Raw genomic sequence first — 21829 nt, forward strand, 5'->3', positions numbered from 1 at the left:
ATTTGAGTATGGAGTCAAGGGACATTATTTTTCATAACCGTAAACTCTGTGATTCGAAATTATCTCAGTAGGCCTGCAGTGTAGAAATCAGTCTCTATTGAAGTGTTTACCTGTGAGAGTCAGTTTGTGAAAATATCCTTTCAACATTGGCATTTTTTGCAATTATTAAAAGAAAGAATTGACATATACAGCAAAGTTTGGGACCACTTAACATTCAAAACCTGTTTAAAAAATATATTCCACTGAAAATCTATTGTTTCCAAGAAAAATGCTTCAGCTTGCTTCAAAACAAATTCTTTTAGAGCACAGAATTCATAAAATGCATATTTTTCACATAACGACAGAAACACATACTTTCGGCTTCAGATTTTATCTTATATACATACTGTATTTCAATATTTGGTACATTATGTTGTTGAAAGGCAGAAAGCCGAACATTTTGGCTTTATTGTGGAAAGCTGGCCGGACGACCACAAAATACTAAAAAGCAGGACATGTCAGGTGAAATCCAGATATCTGGTCACCCTAGCTTGGACCATGAGTTTGCCAAATACAAGTTATAAATTCAAAATTCAGGGTGGATCAACTGGGATTTGAGCCAAGTGACCCTGACATACAAGCCTCATGTTACTGAGCTACCATGACAGTTATTATTATCATCATCATCATCATCATCATTGTTATTATTATTATTATTATTATTATTATTATTATTATTATTATTATTATTTTCTTCATCTTCTGAGATATTATGCTTATAGAATTCACAAGCTTGCTTAAGATTCTTTATGTTTGGAGACTATTAGTACACTTTAGTTCAATTTAACTTTTACCTAAATCACAAAAAGTGACTATTTTTATTTTCTCGTTATACAAACCATATAGGACGAATTATTTCTAATCATAAGGAAGCAATGATTTAGGTTTTTTTGTAAACTTCGAGAATCTGGTATGAGCAGTATACGTCTTATTCATATTCCAAGTTAAAATTTTATGTTATAAGTGAGGTTTTGCTGTAATTCCATTCCTCGTTGACTCCTATCCAGTTATTGATTTTTGTGTAATTATACGGTATTTAGATTTTTTTAATATAAGCTTATATTATAATGTTATCTCTCATCATGTGTTAAGAAGGTGTGTTGTCCTTTGTTTCAGAAGGAACTAGTGCATGTGACAAGTGCCCATATACTACTGATTCTGCGACTGAAATGGTAGCACATAGAGAACAACACACTTCTAGACCTGGTGCAATATTTAAGTGCTACTTCTGCCCTTTCTACGTCTCTCTTAAGAGGTACGTTTCTGGACTGCAGGATTTTCATTTAGTTCTCTGTTATGCCTATACCTGTATGATTAGATCATGGTCAAATAAATGGATTCCAGGTTTATATTGGGTGAATAGATTATTTCTTTGCCACAGTTTGGCAACTTGATTGTCGGCTATTGCACTTCCATGCGTTGGTTATAGAGAGAGCATGTTATTGGCGGTTTGATAGTTTTCAAACTATGATTGTGAAATATTATTAATTATTATGAAAAGGAAAGACAGTAAAAAGATGTCTTTGACGTACTAGTGGCAAAACCGTCCCAGAGACGCCATCCACATTATTCATTGGCTGGTCATGATAATATCTTTGAAAAATATTGGAGTGCAAGAGGTCAAATGACTATTGCCAAACGCCTGGCATTAGAAAACAACAACAACAACAACAACAACAACATTATTCGAATAGGCAACCCAAATCACGCCACGAAAGAATCCATTTCTTCAGGCCCTCCTAAGGACGAAATTCAGTTTTCGAAGTGGGTGAGGGCAATTCCCAGAAAGGATAAGTCTATTATTCGTAAATCCTATGTTTGTCACGTCCATTTTTAGGTGATTTGCTTATAAAGGTGGATTAATTTGTTGTGAATGACAAAACTGTTGAAATTCTAAGACTGAAGTGAAGTACGCATTACTTAAATCATGTATATTTTGCATCTATATTTATCATAGTGTATTATAGATATATTCTATAGTTACAATTATAAATAAACAGAGTTATATTTGTTTCGAAACTCGTATCTCATTGCATGCTTCTCTCTGTTCCTTCCATATGCGCATAACAGCTAGCAGTACTGAATAATTTCGAGAGAAAAATTGTTCCGGGGCCGGGTATCGAACCTGGGACCTTTGGTTAAACATACCAACTGAGCTACCTGGGAACTCTACCAGACACCGATCCAATTTTTCCCTCTATATCCACAGACCTCAAAGTGGGCTGACAACTGAGGAGCGTTTTTGCAAAAGTTGATAGATGCAGAAATCAAGATTTTACAGAAATTATACTAAGTGACAGGATCTATCGAGTTTTGAAAAAACCTGGAAGGTTTGGTAGTCTCTACATACGGTATGAATCAAGTTTTAGTAAATCTGATTTCATAGACCGATTCCAGAGGTAGAAAACATATGATATCCATATGTAATTCACTTTATAAAATTTCTGCATCTATCGACTTTCGCAAAAACGCTCCTCATTACTGTCAAGCAACCAACATTGAGTGCACACTAACTCTGTGTGACTTAAATTGTGGTTTTCTGTTAACGAACAGTGACGTGTATTTATCTTTAGGACTCATACTCATGTATGTTGTGGCTTTCATGTAACTGTTTTCTTAACGGGCACCAGTTTTTACAATGTGGCAGTTACATCACCCGACTTAAACCCCTATTATGCAAGGGGGACCGCACCTGTCATTGGTCAACGGGTCCTTCAGACCTAGCCGGGAAGACTAAATAGATTGTATTTAGATCCACCGACCTTTCCCTCATGTGCCGCTGAGGGATGCTGTTGTGCTGTGATAGGCCAGCACATATGTAAATGGCATTTCCTCCATTTTAGATGAAACAGTTATACTGCTGTGACTCGGTCCCCAGATCTTCATCTGTTAAAAGCAGGGTGTACCACGGTCAGGTTGAGGTTAGGAATTGGGTAGGAGAGGCTATAGGAGGCGCATCACTACCCCTTATGATCCGCAGAAATGAATGAAGACCACTTGAAGATCTGTGAAGCATTAAGATCAGAAGAAACTACAGTTCAAAAGTATTGGAAAGCACGACTGCTAATGGCTTCATTGCCAAATGCAAGGCACTAGACAACAACAACAACAACAGTGACGTGTATTATGTGGATATAGAGGGAAAAATTGGATCGGTGTCTGGTAGAGTTCCCGGGTAGCTCAGTTGGTAGAGCGTTGGTACATTTAACCAAAGGTCCCGGGTTCGATATCCGGCCCCAGAACAATTTTTCCCTCGAAATTTTTCAAATCAACTTTACAGGGGTGGATATAGAGGGGAGAAATTGGATCGGTGTCTGGTAGAGTTCCCGGGTAGCTCAGTTGGTAGAGCATTGGTACGTTTAACCAAAGGTCCCGGGTTCGATACCTGGCCCCGGAACAATTTTTCCTTCGAAATTATTCAAATCAACTTTACAGGGGTGGATATAGAGGGGAAAAATTGGATCGGTGTCTGGTAGAGTTCCTGGGTAGCTCAGTTGGTAGAGCGTTGGTACGTTTAACCAAAGGTCCCGAGTTTGATACCCGGCCCCGGAACAATTTTTCCCTCGAAATTATTCAAATCAACTTTACAGGGAGTGGATATAGAGGGAAAAATTGGATCAGTGTCTGGTAGAGTTCCTGGGTAGTTCAGTTGGTAGAGCATTGGTACGTTTAACCAAAGGTTCCGGGTTCGATACCCGGCCCCGGAACAATTTTTCCCTCGAAATTATTCAAATCAACTTTACAGGGAATTATACCTGAAAAAGCTTGATTTGCAACTAGCAGTACTAATGCCATGCTGCATTGGGCCATAGAAACTCCGCCAGTGATCTCATTTTCTGCCTTCTACTTGCTCTGTGTTTGGTTTTAAAAGTCTTTATCTTGTAATCATATTGCATATAGGTTTTATTAATAGTTTTCTATGAGGCCTGTTACCTGTAGGACGTATGTTACATTGCACTGGCTTTGCCAAATGACCCTTGCATATGGAGTAGACTTATTTACGTAAGGAAATAGTTGTAGTTCTAAATATGTTGTACAGTGTATTGCAGTTTCCTGCAGTTGTTATATGAGAGATTTCTTCCAGGGATCTTTTGCTGCATATGAGACTCCATGGTGTCAGTGAGCCAGAGGACTACATTTCAAAGGCAATGCAAGGGAAGCCTGCTCCGAAATCAAGCTCTGCAAAGACTGAAAACAGAGCAGAGGAGGTATGTAACTTCAACATAGTTGTCTTTGTAACTGTCATTCCAATAGATTCTACGAGATTCCTCACTAATATTAACAGCATCAAAATGACAATAGAAGAAAAAGCACTGATTCAATATGAAAAACTTATCAGATTACCAGGAAACAATTGGCATTCATACAGTCCTCTCTGTAGATTGAAAACTCAAAAAAGTTTCATATCCATGGTTCAAGAATTAAAACAGAAAATCAATATCCTGAATTTAAAAGAAAACTTACAAATTAAACCAAACCCTTTAACTCTATTAAATATAGAATATAATCTAAATTTAACAGAAGAAATACTGAAATCAGATGTAAACACTGAAATAATGAAACAATTGTCTTTAGAGACAATTAATATTAGGTACCCTCCACAAAACTGGCTTCATTTATACACCGACGGATCCTTGATCTGCAGGGAACAAGGTGCAGGTGCAGGTGTTACTTGCTGTCTCTTCTCACTTTATAGATCTCTTGATATGGAACAACAAGTTTTGATGGAGAAATCATTTCAATAAGTGAAAGTCTCAGGAATCTTCTATGCCACATCAATAAATTTAAGAATGCAGTTATATTGTCAGACTCCAAAGCAGCTATTCTATCAATAGTCTCTAAACACACACCTTCATCTCAAACAGCAGAAATAACTAAAATGCTCTCTCAATTAATATCACTCAATAAAAGAATTGTATTCCAGTGGATACCATCCCATTGTGGAATCCTGGGAAACGAGAATGAGGATGCTTTAGCAAAGAAGGGCAGCACTGCTACTTACAGACCTGTTACTAAATCTACGTATTACTCTGTGAAAAGATTTATTAAATCTACATACTTAGACTTCAACAAACAAAATTTGATAACACAAGCTCAAGGGAAAAATGGAACTCCCTGCATCATAATCCACAGTTAATTCCCGATTTACCACGAAAATCGTCTGTAGCTGCATTTAGATTGGCAACAGGCCATGATTGTTTGGCCAAACACCTGCATAGAATTGGAATATATCAGTCCCCTAACTGCCTATTGTGCAACTCAAACCAAGAAATGGATTCGGAACACCTCAAAATCTGTGCTTCAGTGGCTGGTCATGATAATATCTTTGAAAAATGTTGGAGTGCAAGAGGTCAAATGACTTTATTGTCAAACGCCTGGCATTAGAAAACAACAACAACTTTTTATATGCTCTTTATATGAAGTAAGTGTAAGCAGAAAGTATTATAATGCCATAAAAATCGATTTTGAGTGTAAAAGTTGTTTTTGACGTACTGTGTAAGGAGATTTCTCGTAAATGAATGGACTGATTTTGTTCACATATCTAGAATCAATTCAACTAGTAATGATGAACATAAAATACTAAGGGCCATTTTCTCCAAATTAAATTAAACTTGATACAAATTAAACCCGTTCAAATTTAGTATTTAGTTTAAACGTGCTTCCATTTTCTCCATAAGTTTCTGCCGCTTGTTTACTTTAAACGACAACCCAATCGTTTAAACAAATGTTGGCTCTGAAGGTTCCACTTGTGTTGACTACATTGAAGAAACAGCTCAACAATAAGCTCGATCAGAATTGGTCAATCAGACTCAAGTAAACCGATAGTGCGTCATTTAGTTTCTACATGCCATCTGTTTATAATCAAAGTGAATAAAAAAGAAATGCATCAGTGTACTAGCTTCACTGATAGGTCTAAATAAATTATTATACCCATGTGAAGTGTTGTGTAGCATTGTTTAATCCATTATTTCCTTTAATTTCTCGGAAAGCATTCTCGATTCCAGTTTTTTCTGATAGGCTAGATCGTATAATAACCTATGTCCTGTGACATCTGCATTATCTTTTGGAATATGTGGATCCACTTTAATATAAAAATTAATCTAATCTTTTTAAATTTCTTATATAAAAATAGCAGTTTTTTCTTAAATTTCATTTCTGCTTCTTGAAGACTTTTTTTTTTTAATATGTTTCCATAATTATTGTTCAGATGTCTCTTCGAAGTACTAATTAGTGTACTAAAATGCAAATTTTTTTTGCTCGCTCGTATTTGTTTGAAGGTCCCACACTCGAGGGGTTTCCTTTGAGCGAAGAGCACTCTAAATCATGTTGATGAGCAAACTATGCTCGCATGAAAGGAGATTTGCAGAAAGAAACTGGAAATCGTTTAATTTTTACTAGGAAGTGCACATATTCTACAGTACTCTTTACTGCTGGCTTGGGCATTATTAACTCGATTAAGTCACCGCATACTACCCCTTAACTCCCCACCTACATTTCCCGGCAAAGACAGTTATGTTTCGAACTGATATGAGTACACAGACGAGCATCATAGCTTTCGGCTCTCGCTGGTAGCCTAAAATCCATCACTGATGCACAGTTCCTGACATGTGTTTCTTTCTAAAGTGGAGTAAGCGAAAAGGACATGGTCGGGATATCTCCTTACTTTTTCCCTTCCCCTTTATGCCCAGGGCTGCTTTATTGTGACCTAATGAGTTAGATGTGTTCTGTGGAATAATGAAGGATAAAATAATAGAAAAGTATTTATGTTCATTCTGACTTGTTATTTTATACACTATATTTTTTTGTTCAATTTTACTTACTCTCTTTTTTACATACTTAGACTTCAACAAACAAAATTTGATAACACAATCCCAAGGGAAAAAATGGAACTCTCTGCATCATAATCCACAGTTAATTCCCGATTTACCACGAAAATCGTCTGTAGCTGCATTTAGATTGGCAACAGGCCATGATTGTTTGGCCAAACACCTGCATAGAATTGGAATATATCAGTCCCCTAACTGCCCATTGTGCAACTCAAACCAAGAAATGGATTCGGAACACCTCAAAATCTGTGCTTCAGTGGCTGGCCTTGATAATATCTTTGAAAAATATTGGAGTGCAAGAGGTCAAATGACTTTATTGTCAAACGCCTGGCATTAGAAAACAACAACTTACTCTCTTTTCGTATCAATGAAAATTAATTGTACATTTTTCATCTTGTACACAACGCGAAACTTAAATAATTCCTGTATTAAATTATATCCTTGGATCAAATATAGAAATAACACAAGAACAAATACCGTACTAAATTGTGTCTATGGTTCCAAAATAAAAATGATACAAGAACAACAACTGAGAGCAACGAAATGAAGTAATGATTTATGTTCGTTGTGTAACAAATTTTTCCCACACACATTTTTCTGAGGTCTAATGGCTTGCTTAATTTGTATTCGTGGCATAACAATTTAGCCTCCACAGCCTGTTTAGTTTCCCCATCCATGTTTACTGGCACAGCTATCATAAGTGTGTTTTGCTCATCTCGAACATCACTCTCTCGAAGTTTAGTGGCAAACAATAAAGCCTCGTACACTCACAGCATCTAGTGGTTTATTTTGTTGCAGTAAGAGTTTGAATTGTTGATTTTTGACTGCTGTTGTTTTTATAGATTTTCAAATATTTAACAACATGTTTTCCACTTTCCCTCTTTGTAATGAATGGCATTATGTGTTTGTAGGGTGGTGGTGGTAGTGGTGGTGGAGGTGGTAGCGGTCGCCAGCATCACAGTATAGACACAAGTCCACACAAGCGGTACAAGTGTGTTGGGTGTCCATATGTCAGCAACAGCAAGAGCCAGTTCCTGTACCACAAGCAGTTCCATCGCCCTCGCGGGGCACCATTCAAATGCGGTTTGTGTTCCTACAATGTAAGTCGTCGACACCTGCTACACCAACATCTTCGTGTCCATGGGATTCTTATTCCTCCTCAGAAGAGCCCCACAAAGGTAGCAGACAAGGAGGTTGAAGAAGTGAGGGAGGATGGTGCAGATGAAATTGAAGAAGTGACAGTGATATCACAACGTCCCTTCTCTGTCGCACCACGTGTACCTGCTTTGGACACCCGTCGCATGACAGACATACCGCTGGTATGGGTCTCTCGAGGAGGGAAATTTTCAAAAATGTTTAAATGTCGGTTTTGTCCACATGTAAATCTGCGCAAAGCCAATATACAGGAACATGAGAAAATGCATCGTGTTCGTAATACAAATGCAAACTCTCATCTAGATTCTGTTAAAGACAAGCAGTCTAAAGAATCTGGCTCTTCCGGTGGACAGCACTCGACCCTACAGCAGCATCATTGTCCTGATTGTAATTACATCTGTAATAATGCAGGAGTGTTGTCATCACATGCCAAAGTACACCAAGGAGCGTATGGACAGGTGCATTGCTTGGTTGATACCACGAGGAGTGACGAGGCACAGTTACAAGAACTAAACGCAAGCATGGGGAAGCAGAGTGATGACGACAGTGCGGTGTCTGTGGAGAAGAAAGAGCAGGATGGAAGGGCAGAAGAAGTGGCAGAGATTCAGCTAGAGTCATCTGCTAAAGATAGTACAAATGGGAATAAAACTGGTATTAATGAACCCGCTGTAACAAATAAAATTAATAGGGATTCAAAGCCCGAAGAAGAAGGCACACGGATGTTATACTTCTGCACACAGTGTCCTGCAAGGTTCCTCTTTGAAAAAGAGTTGACTATCCACGCTCGTTTTCACGAAATCCGGTTGGCTCATCGCTGCGAGTCCTGTTCATATACGGCAAGACAGAGACCTCACCTTCTGGCTCACCTTAAAGTACACACTGACGAGTATCAAGAAAGGACAAATTCACTTATTAATATGTATAAAACCTCTCCTCAGCATTCTCGACCGAGAACTGCTGTCATTGTAGAAGGTCCAGGTGTTTCGGGTCCTGTATGGGTTGTGATCGGTAGTAATCCCCCTGCTTCTGCACAACAAACAGCAGACCAGGAAGCTACTCCCGTGGAAACCCCTGCACCACCAGCGAAGACAATGGTGAAGCAGTACGCATGCGAACTGTGCCCTGCGAAGTTCTTCAAGAGTGTGGCACTTCAGTATCACATAACGCTGCACGGTGGCTCCGGCCCGCATAAGTGTAGGCGTTGTGACTATGCTGTGAAGACATACGGCAATCTGGTGAAACACGAGATGATCCACAATAGTTCGCCATCTAAAGATCGTACAAGTAAACCGACAGTGAAGACTAAAAGCACGTCTGGCTCTATACCACTTTCAGGAACAGAGCTGTTCCAGCAGAGGGCAGAGGCTCAAAAGCAGAGCAATGATGCTGCTGCTGCAAAGAAACCTCCACCAGAGCCGGCGCCTCTTCATGTGGATCCGCAGTTCGGGATTCTGATGCATGGGAACCCAGACTTCGTTTATCCTACGTATTTCAAGAATGGAAGGCTGAAGGAAAAACGTTACAAGTGCCACAAATGTCCATCAGCGTTTGAGAAGCGAGAACAGTACAAGGTCCATTTGTCGCTACATGGGTCCAGGCAGAGATACAGATGTGAAAAGTGTGATTACTCGGTCAAGTACTACGCTAACTACATCCAGCATATGCGGAAACATAAGATAAACGAGGACGCCCTAGCTGCTAGAAAGCAAGACAAGCCAGGAGATGGTGGCAGTGCTAAAGAAGACAAACGCGAGACAGATATTGGTGACGACGCGAGTGGTGTGGAAGACGATGTTCCCCCTGTGACACCGCGTTCTGTAAAGACAATCGGAAGCTCCCCTACGAGTCGGCAGGGGCCTCTGCAGCTGTCTATGGCAGATCGTCAAACAATTCTCCTCCTTCAGCAAAGACGGTCTAGTAACGCAAGCAGTTCTAGGGAAGGAGGTGAAGATAAGAAATGTTTTCGATGCCCTCACTGTCCTTACTCTAGTCACCGCCGCGATGGGGTTGAAAGTCATGTTAAGCGCCATCTGTGTGTCTCGGGGGTTCGTGGGACTTTCATTTGTTCTCACTGTGACTACACTGTGCCCCAACTCCACTTCTTGCGTGAACACAACAAGCTGCATTTCAAGATGTTGCAACCAGATGTTTATATGAAATGCGATCGTATTGAACTCTGGGCTTTAGAGGAAGGAAAAGAAAACGTGATGCAAGCTCCAGATAGCGTGACGTTAAACTCCCCCGAAGCTTCAGCGAAGAAATTAATCTTCCAAGACAATGGAATTGTACCTGTACCTACTGATAGATACTACCCTGTGCTACCTCCAGAAGTGAAGGAAGAAGATGAGGAGAAAATGTTTGTAGACCTTCGTACAGGGGAAACTATCACCGAGAAGAGTAAAGGTGAGGAAGAAGTGAATGAAGATGATTCAGGCGAAGCTAACGGTAAGGAATTAGTTGTGTACAATGCAGAAGCTGTGCAGGAGAAGCCGGCGGGTGAAAATAGTGATAGTGAGGATGCGACTACAAGCGGGGAGTCTACAAACGCAGATGACAGCAAGTCTGAGTCTGGAAGCAGTAGTAGCAGTAGCAGCAGTAGCGTGAGCAGTAGCAGTAGTAACAGCAATAGCAGCAACAGCAGTAATAGTAGCAGTAACAGCAGTACCAACAGCAGCAGTAGCAGCAGTAGTAGCAGCAGTAGTAGTGGAGACAGTGACTCTGAGGATAGTGGTTCAACGTGTTCAGAAAATTAAGATTATATTAAAGTATTGCCTTAATATCTAGAAAGATTGACTGATAGGCCAGAGATAATAGGTCACGGTCTTGTTCGAAGTGTTACAGAGCCAAAGTATTGCAGCACTAGGTGTAATATATTTACATATCTTTCTACTGTACATTTGTTGTCAAAAAAAGAGATGTGCCATTATTATTTTGTACAAGTGGGCATTTATTATAAATGAATATAACATTGAAAACTGCCCATATAAGATATTTTGTTACAAGTATTGAGTTATAGGTGTGCCTACATGTTTATTTGTGTAAATGTCATAGCAGTTCCATTCTCGAGGTTGTATAAAAGGAAGGATATGTTGATGTTGTAAAGTTGTTCCTGGAGTATGTACAACAAGTCAGTCATATCAGTGAATCATGTTATTTATACTTAGAATTATATTATTAAGATTAGAAGATACGACATGTTTTCACGTAGTAACAAAACATAAAAATGTTGACATAATCTTCTGTTAACTTTTTTCTTCTGTCATAGAATTTACACGAATTATTAAAAGAGGACTAGAATGGTTAGATGAATATGTATCTTACAGCAATGAGATTCTAACATTCATCTTGGCTGAACCCCTTCTTCATGAACACGAAATAACGACTTATAGTTACAGCAAGTTGTACACTGTGGTTCAAAAAGAATGGTGTGAAAGTAAAACTGATTTATTCATAACTGAACAAACTTAACACAACTGCATTAACATGAAAAGACGCATTAACTTCCAAATTTTACTTGTGCCCTACAAAAGCTCGATTTGAGCCCAGTTGGTGACTCGACATATGTCGAAACAGTACTCCATTTCTGTCCAGACTTTTGCCAGCACGTCCTCGGATATTGATTCCACTGCTTTTGTGATGCATCGTCTCAAGTCGTTCAGATTATGTGACATGGAGGTGACAGACACAAAGTCTTTGGTATATCCTCACAGAAATAAGTCGCGGGTTAAGTCTGGCGATCGCGGAGGCCAGAGTGACATTGGTGGCCGATCCAACATTCTGGGAGAATATTATTACGCTTCCATAAGATTTGCCATACTTTGGATTATGGCACCATCATTCTCCCATACTTTCTTTTTTTGTGGTCACAGTCCATCTTTTCTGTGATTGTTGCGAAATCCTGTTATTATCCATCCCAATGGCATGATGTTTTCAATTTAATCCCTAATAATTGTAGGTAAATCCTTAAACTGATTACTTTCTTAATTCTTCTAAGGTATACAAATTCCGTTAATAATTCAGAATTAAATTGTAATTAATTTAATGTGTATCATATAAGATTTTTCTAATGGTCATGCCTTGCTTCCTTATACCAAAATTTTGATTAAAATTTTGTAGAACTTGTGTCTGTTGCCATACTAAAGAGAATTCAAAAATAATTTTTTCTCCCATGATTTTTACAAACTTTGATATATTCTAAATTGATATACCTTTGTCTTCAACGTATGAAATTTAACAGTCCATATGATTAAAAGAATTTACTTGTTGAAAAACTATATTAATTTATAAATGTTTTTTTTTTTTTTTTTTCTGATCAAAGTACATAATAAAAGTATAAAATATAATTTTCGTTGATGCTTCATATTGGTATATATTTTGCAGATAATAATGGAAGGAATCTGTTTACTGAAACAGCAGAAGAAAATTAAATCTTAGCACTTTAGTTATTGCTGCCAAAGAATAAAAAAATAATAACTTCTATTTCTAATCTACCCCAAAAAATAAAAGAAAATAAAAATAAAAATGTAATTTCATATATTACTGTTATTACTATTCAAGCAGTAACTATTGGTAAAATATGTACCGGTACCATGATGTTAATTTTTTTTGCACAATTGCAATATTTTATAGAAAAATGAAATGGAAATCGTCAAAAGTATTGAGAAAAATGCAGGACATATGTTTGGATCTGGAAAAATACTGTTGAAATGGTAAAAGTGCAAAATACATGACAAAGAAGAAAGAGATGTATTTTATTGCTTTTACGTGATTATTATTACTGTTTTTTTTTTCTTTTACCTTGTGAGTTTGAAGGTAAAGTAAATTTGTTAAAGTTAATTTCAAGGCTTTTTTTATTTTTTTTTTTCTTCTCTATAAGTTCTAATTTGTTATGCTAACTTTGAGCATCAACATTTTAGGTTCATGATACATTTGAATGGATGACTTTATTTGTAGTATAATAATGCTCGCTACATAATCATCTTTTTAATCAACATAAATGTCAGTACAGTCTTTAATTTAATGATATATTATTACAATATAAATTTCACCTCGTAGCATTGTTAAACCCAAATGCAACAATATTTAGTTTATACTGCTGCAACAGGGTTGCCATATGTGTCGGAATTTCTGGAACCATATTGAAATCGAGATATGTCCCAGTATCTTGAAAGTATTTCTTGGGCTGCAATGTCCCGGTTTTCAGGGAACAAGAAATAAAATAAAATTAAATAAAAAAATGAGCATTTCATTTATTTTTAGCTTACACCATTTTATTCTCTTCAGTTTATGAGTATGACAGTTTGAAAGGGTTAAAAATAAAGAACTTGACGAATACAAGACTTACAAAATTGGATTTAACTTCACGATTCAACTAGGTTCATATTGAATGAAACATCTGTTTCATTGGTATGTTAGGGACAAAGAATTTTGCTTAAGTCTGTGTATGGTTATTGTTGTCGGTATTAACCTTTTGTGAACATCTGCCTCTTGCTTCAGAATTTGATATTATTGAAGTTTTTTTTATGTAACAATATTGTCTTCCCACAAAAATTCCGAGAAGAAAATTCCATTTCATATTGATAAGCATTGTTATTAAATTACCAGTTGAAAATCTCCCTGGAAAAAGGATGTAACATTAAATTAGTGAAATATTATGTGACTTAAATGGAAAAATTAATTTTGAAGCATTCATTTATAACAATAAATGGTTGCATCTAATAGCTCAATAAACGTTTAACCCTGATTAGTCAAATGGTTGCTAGTAAATAGAGGCCTAATGAAATATGCCCCTGAAACTATTTTTCTTTCTTCTGAAATGCGTATTATAGGTTTGTTGGTTACACCCTTATTCCAGGGAAGTCTTCAGTTGTACTGGATATGTAACAATGGAAAATCTTGAAAAATACTAATAAAACACAAAATTATGAGGTGAAAATTTTATATTTTGTATTGCATATCACAGATGAATTTATATATTAGTAAATAATTTTGATTGAACTACTTTTTTTTTTTTCTTAAATTTTCTTGTATGTAATGGTCATACATTACCATTGTCAATGCAAGGAAGATAGTTAATGTATTTTTGGCCCTGTCTCATTTCGCATGTTTTAAAGATGAAAGTAAAACATCCGAATTTTCACTTTTTAAATATGGTAACCCTATGCTGCAAGTTTCCAGCATTCACCCTAGTCATTAACATAAATATAATTCAAACTTACTTGCAGAATATTATGCCATCAAACTACATAATATAATAATTATGGATGTAAACATTACAAGAGCTTTAGTTTATGGTAATTCTATCAACCACGTCATTATTCAACATTACACAATTGAAATGTTAAGATAGAACTACTATCATAGCAGGCGTTTTAAAAGTAACCATGTTATAAATCATTACCTCCAAACTAGAACTCAAGATTCTACTAATGAACTATGTGTTAATGGATTCGTAATATTTAAGTAATTTAAATTGTAACATTCTTTTAAATGATGCTTACATATTTCTATGATGTCTGCTTAAAGAACTGACGTTAATATAATTCTATCATTATTCGGAAAGTGTAGGAAAAGTTTTTAAATTTTAGAATAGAAAGTTATTGTTTTTCGTAGCTTACTAAACTGATCTACTGCTAAATGCTGTGTCTATATGTTGTGAATTGTGAGAGATGAATTTCGAATATTCTACATCTAGAAACATTACTATGGGCATCATGATGCCCTAAAGAACACATATTATTATTAAGAATGCTAAAAGCATATATTTTAGGTGAAAACTACCGCATTTCAGAATTGTTTTCCTATAAATTCGATTTTAGGCATCTCACCTAAATGTACCCCAGATTTTTTTTTTTAATACTTTACACTTGAGCTACATTAGGCATTGCAGCCCGAAAGAGCAGAAGCTCGTGCTCGGGCGCAGTTCAGATCAGTTATACAAAATATATCACAAAATTACGAGAGTTCATTGAGCACAATAACATTAATAAATGGTAAAATAATACAGCATGTAATAATAGGGTCTATATACAAATAGAAAATACAAAGGTGCATAAATATTAGAATATCAATTTTTAACTCAATTAGCTTAAACAATTAAATAATTAATCTGATTTGTTTCTTAAATCTATGTGTGTGTTAAGTGTACTTAGCTTAGGGTAAACTCTAATTAATTCATTATATATTTTGGGTCAAAAATTTCTGCATCTAAACTTCCCAATTAGGCCTATATGTGCATTTTTTCAACAATCAGTTTACAGCCTAAATATTTCTGAGACTAATTGTTGTAGTATTCCGTCTATTACCAAATACAAAATTAAATTTTAAATTATTTCGAAAGTTGTTTGAATTACTTTTTTTTTTTTTTTTTAACTTTCCAGCTCTTGTGTTTATGCTTATGTGAAAGATAAACAAAGGAAATTTGATTTCTTTGTTAGGTTTGCAGTACAGTGTGTTTATATTGAAGGTGAACAAAACAAATCAAAGATAAAATCTTTCAAAATTAATGGAGGTATATCGTTATGGAAGTTCGTGAGTTTGCTGCATTGGTGCTGCAGTATTGTTAGCTGTGTTCCGATGGGACTAATGGGGAAAAAACTGATTATGAGTGTTGCCAAAGTGACAATTTAAACGTATATTATGAATAGCCATTATTTACATTCTACAAAATTTGCCAATACAGTAGAACCCCGATTATCCATCACCCTTTTAAATGATTGGTGGATTATCCATCTGTCTTTCTCTCGCTTTTTTATTTTATTTTATTTATTTTATTTTTTTGAAGTACTGTAAAATACATAGTATTAGCATGTTATTTTTCCTAGAGAGTGTTATTACAAGCCTTAACCCTTACACAGTATGGTCTACTGTTCTAGTTGTCATACTGTATAACTTCTATATAAAATATCTTCTACAGTTGTCGAAAGAAATCTTGTACTAAGTATCGAAAAAAGTGTCAATAATTGAGTGGTTGTAGAATGAGAAACTGTGGCTTATCTCGCATCAGAATACGAGATTGGAGTGTATAAATTATATAAATCTGCAACACGGCACCTCCACTATTCCCATAGTTCCACAGACGGCCAATACAAGGAGTTCCCTTGCCCCTTAAAAATCTGTCGTTGACAACCAGACTTAAATTAGTGAACTTCTGATCCACTGCCTAGCGTATTAAAGACAAAACCATGAAGGAAGTTACGAAAGTGTATTATTCGCTAAATTTACGAAAATCTTTTATGGTACGGAATATCCTATTTTTTTTATTGACCGTTCAGCCCACTGCCTTCATTACCACGGATAACAGAGATTCTACTGTATAAGATTAATACTGTTACCGAAGTGTAAAATCATCTTTTTGTATAGGCGATTTAGTATTTCAGTTGGAGACAAAGTAGTCATATTGGCCACTTCTGTTCAACTGGTCAGTGATAAGATGTTGGTGACTCTGTTATATTTGAATATAAAGAGACAGGCCATTATTGATGTGAACAAATCAGGTAGCAGAAGTAATATGTTGTCAATGGTTTTCAGCTTAATATTCAACCATTATCATATGCATACAAAAACCATATGTGGGTAAACATTTCATTTGAACTGATAAATAATTCCATGCTCCACATTTGGAGAATAATTTGAAAAATACTAATAATTATTATGATGATGATGATGATGATGATGATGATGATATAATGAATACCTGTAATACCAATCAGGCTGTGTAACATGAGATTTAGTTCCGATATCTGCCAATAACATTTTCTTACAATTTCAATAGTCTCTCGATCGTATACATTGAGTTGGAGGTCTTCTCACGTATTTGTCTATGGTAGTACTGTGAAATAACGTTTTTAAATTGAGTTAAATATTAAAAGAAATAAGGTTTCGATAAAAATAAAATGTTTCAGACAAAAATTTGTTTTTGTGCTTAAAATTAGAATTTAATTTAAAAAGCTATGGTCCTCGTTAAAAAAAAAAAAAAAACATCCAAGTTAAGGGGACACGCTACTGAGTTTTCGTCAATTTTGGTCAATGTTAAAGGTTAATTTTTTTTTTACTGATGAACTGTATTGACTAGGAACAAACCCATGCACCATTTCATTGTAGGTAGTCTTAGCATCATTTTAAAAGTTTAAGAAACAAATTATCTTTATATGAGACCCAGATATTTGTTTACTAAAATTATAAACACTTTTTTTATATTTTATTTTTTTCCGAGTACATTTTTCAACATAAAATTTTGAAAATAATTGTGCACATGTAGGCCTAACTCATCAACATCTATTCGATTTTAAAATTTCAAAAACTTACAATCAAAATTGTGGAGATTAGAAATCTCAGTAGCGTGTCCACTTAACCTTTAAAATGATCTTTATAACCTCCACTAAATAAAAAAAAAATAACTAATGCCATTGTTTTTTCTCCTTCAAGTGAAGACACCTTCATTCAACATTATATTCTTGCAGTCACTTTGTTTTGAAATAAGCAGTTGTAAAGTAGAAAAACACACACACTGATGTAGGCCTATTGTATATAGCACACGGAAAAAATTAGAGACTGAAAGTTCATGAGTAGAAGTACTGAGTTCTTAGTTCATTACAACTGAAACTAAAATAAAAGTCCATGTATGGATGTCAAAATGCTGTGTGTTACTGTTCAAACATACTGTATTGGTTACTTTTCAATTACTTTTATCAATTCATACATCAGCCAGAGTGAAATGTTCTGAAATGTGGTTGTGCGAAACCTAAAACATGTCCATAAGTTTATTAAGTTGTTATACCTAATTCCTAAAGTTCACTGTTTTATGAAATGATGATTTTAAAGTACAGTGATGTGTAACATGTGTTATTTCACACTAAAGGAATTGAAAAAGATGTAAGGTGTAGTTTATAGGTCATTAGTGCACCTAAGTGAAAAAAAACTCGAGACATTTTAAGTGAATATTTGCAATATATGTATAGTTGAAGTCAACATTTTTTCCTTTTACTTAAATATTCGATGGAGCACATATTTTGTTAATTTACTGTAAGTTTATATCATCTATAAGCCTCTAGTAATGACCTCTGGTATTTAAGAATAGAAATGACAGCCTCACAGATACATCTGTGGGTTTTTTCGTGTATTTGGTTAATAATAAATGGACACATATACCAAGAATGAAGTCTTTGTGATGAAATGAGTCAAGTAACTCAGTAATGAAAGTGGGCTGATGTTTTACATTTGTAAATCTGAAAATATAAATTATGTTAGCTGGAAAATATAAGCATAATTGAACAAGAGTTAGTCTGTGACTGATGTTGGCTGTGCATGAAGATTAATATTAAAATGAACTGTTGGAAACACTTCTATTAGGATGTTTGGTGATTGTTAGTACAAAGGAAGAAAGAATGCCACCATATCTCATCTGAGATTGAACTAAGGATTCAGCAACGTATATTTGAGCATTTGTCCACAATCCAGTATAATTTGTGCTCATAGGAGGGGGTTCACAGTCCAGTTTGGACACGGACTACAGAGTTTTATATTAATAAGACTGCAAGAGTCTTTAAGTTTTATTTTGTATAATTAGTTAACCTTCATATAATAGAGAAGAGCAAGTTAACTCCAAAGATAACACAAGTAGACAATGAATATGTAAATTAATATGAAATATAGAAAAATATATTATTTAAATATAGACTGATCTCAAATTGTTATTGCCATTTTGTTGTGACAGTCTTCGCAAAGTTCCTTGCTGTCCTTAAAGAGTAATAAATTAAAATCAATAGTGAAACTATAATAATTAAATTAATACTATCACAGCAGATTGGCCAGATTTATCAGATAGAGAAAGAGGAATTGCAATCCTTATTGCCAGTGAATTTTTTTTCCTTTTCTTCGCCAGTCTTGAATGAAAGCCATTTCTCACACGATAATTTATTTGCAACAGCTACAGTTTCCAAAATCTTTGAGGCAGAAGCACACCCTGCAGCCTTTATTGTTATGACAGTGCCTAAACAGACTGCAAATGGAACATGATCGATGGCCTCTAATCATGAGGGAAACTGAGAAATGAAAGATCAGTTTCTGTTTGTTGCAAAGCTGATGAAAGGAGACATTACAAATGCAAATGGTGATGTACAAGTTCCCTGTGAAGCTAATTTGAATAATTTCAAGGGAAAGATTGTTCTGGGGCCGGGTATCGAACCTGGAACAATTTTTCCCTTGAAATTATTCAAGTTAGCTTCACAGAGAACTATACCTGAATACCAGATTTGTATAATACACACCACTGTTCATTAACAGAAAAAAAAAAAAAAACACGTCTCACAGAACTTGGTGTGCACTCAATGCTGGGTCTCTGACGTCTTGTCAACCCACTTGAGTTATGTGGATATAAAGGGAATAATTGAGCCTGGGTAGCTCAGATGGTAGAGCATTGGTCCCAGGTTCGATACACAGCCTGGAACAATTTTTCCCTTGAAATTATTCAAAGGGTGAAAGTTCATTACTTAGCTCTTTATAAGGTAGATCAGAAACGACTTAAATTTGATGTTACATTTGGCAGGAAACTCTTATTCCTCTTCGGTAAGGACATAAACATCTAAAGGACTAAGGTACAAATGACCGACTGTGCACCCCATAAGTTAGAAATTAACCCAAATTTCATTCTCTGAATTTCGTCGGTAGATAACAAGTATTTCCTGAGGTATTGATGTCTAATATGGCTTAAACCTGGACAATTCAACAGAATATGCGGTGATGACTCACTATTCGTCCCTTCGTCCTACATTTCGTACAAGTTGATTCATCTGTGAGGCCCAATGTAAGCAGGAAACTTAAAAGAGATGATTTTCACTACTTGGAATCTACATACCTATCTGCTGAAATAGTGTTTCCATTTACATAACAAAATATGGCAGCATATGAGCAAATGACACATTTCTGCAATTAAATAATAGCTACGATTTTTAAGATCATGATATGAATAGGACGAGATTAACAATGGAGAGACTAATGAGTATATACTGTATGTTCATTGTTCCAAAGCTAAGCCAAACTAAGTTAATTTAAACTAAATATATCGGCACCTTAAAAATAGTTACAATTGAACTTTCGTTGCCTATAAATTTACCATCTTAACTCTGAGACAGACTGTAGTATGGGTACCCCTCTATCCAGTTGCAAATTCCGGAAAACCGTACTCCTAGACTTGTAGTAGTTTTAAAGAGTTTTTTTTTTTTTGTGCCATTCCTGTTGGAAGCATACCAGTACAGTAAATTAATTGGAATTTCCAGGTTTCATTAATGTGTAACATACGACAATGAAGAGTTGGTAAAGTTAATTAGTCATAAATCTGGTCTGTACAAAGTATATTTATAATAACTTTGAACCTTCTGTCAGTTATTGCAGGTCTTAATATAATACGTGAATACTGGCATTTTTCATAATTTAAATTTACGTAAGTTTTACCAGTTTGTTTATTTTTAATAGCAGCCGTTAACTAGTCACTGCTATATGTTTTAACATTGCTTATATTTTGAATTGTGACAAAATATTAGTTCCAGTTTTGGAATAAAGTAGTTTCGTGCTCCCATTTGATTCTATGTAAATGCATCCAACCTATTTGCTTTAATAATGTCTCTTGCCTAGCTGATAAGAAATTTTAGACCTGAAAACGTTTTTGTGATTTTCCACAAAGTTAAGGGAATGGACAAGGGTCGTTTCGAAAATAAGCTCTTATTATGAAACAGGCTATTTAGCATAAATACATGTCATATTTCACGTAGGCCGACCTGATAATTTTTTGTTGTTTCTGATTGCAGAGAGGGTAGACGAATGTAAATGTTTAAATATTTTGATCTGAAGAATCAGTGGAATTGAAATTTTTAATCTGAAGCTAAATTTTAATTTTGTATAATATGTTGGCCAGATGTTTTCTTTATTAGTCTCTCTGTTAAAAGGGAGGGAAAATGGGCTAGGTGTTTGTGTTTCGAATTGTTCTAGAAAGAAGTTACAATTAATCGTTTTCCAATGTATTTGTGCACAACAAATTAAAAATATGTTTGTTGCTAATTTTCGCCATTACTTTCAATCATATTTTCTTCTTTGCTGGTAAGATATTATTACTGTTACCGAGTATATGAGAGATAACTTGCTCTTCTCATTATGCACTATGAATCCCTGCTGGGATGTATACAGCACGGCACTGATTTGTTCGTGTGATTCTCACTTTTATTTCTATGTGATTGTATTCCAAAGATATAAATAAATTATTACAAATAGTAAGATACATTGTTTCTGCGTTTTATTAAATGAATCCTAAGGTTTCATGCTTGTCAAAACCATATTTTCCACCTGTCATCAACATCGTCACCATCGTCGTCGTCATCATCCTAGTTTTGAGTGTCTTGAAACTCTTCAGACATACTTTCATTGACCTACCTGGATTTCTATCTCTCACAGGTTTGTAAATACAAGGGTGATTAAAAATGTAAGTAACAGGAGCTCTCACGGATGACATATTCCCCCTCTTGTTCGAATTTTCCACCATTGTGTTGCAACAGCATACCACAGCTTCATCACATAGCCATTAGATAGCGCATAATATGTTGCGTCAGACCCTCACAATATCAATTGTAAGATGGCTGTGTGCACGGAAACCTGGTTAACTGTGGAAGTGCACAGTGTTATCCAGTTTTGCATCTGAAGGACACCTCACCAACAGAAATTCATCATCAATTTGTTGAGGTGTATGGTGCGAATGTGGTGCTTCTGGTGGGAGGTACTGAACCATCCTCCCTACAACTCCGATGTATTTTTTTTAGTAG

General features: G+C 35.5%; 1 protein-coding gene across 3 annotated transcripts in view; it reads left to right on the forward strand.

The window, feature by feature from the left end:
- LOC138694924 (uncharacterized) overlaps positions 1 to 21293 on the forward strand; it is a 102885-nt gene extending 81592 nt beyond the window's left edge. For all 3 annotated transcript variants that reach the window (XM_069819118.1, XM_069819138.1, XM_069819129.1), the window contains 3 exons: positions 1156 to 1294; positions 4124 to 4247; positions 7778 to 21293. In XM_069819118.1, coding sequence (XP_069675219.1) covers positions 1156 to 1294; positions 4124 to 4247; positions 7778 to 10774 — 3260 coding nt within the window. In that variant the 3' untranslated portion in view covers positions 10775 to 21293. The remainder of the gene's footprint in view (positions 1 to 1155; positions 1295 to 4123; positions 4248 to 7777) is intronic.
- Positions 21294 to 21829: the final 536 nt, after the last annotated feature.

Source organism: Periplaneta americana, chromosome 1 (genome assembly GCF_040183065.1).
Source record: "Periplaneta americana isolate PAMFEO1 chromosome 1, P.americana_PAMFEO1_priV1, whole genome shotgun sequence".
NCBI classification, from domain to species: domain Eukaryota; kingdom Metazoa; phylum Arthropoda; class Insecta; order Blattodea; family Blattidae; genus Periplaneta; species Periplaneta americana.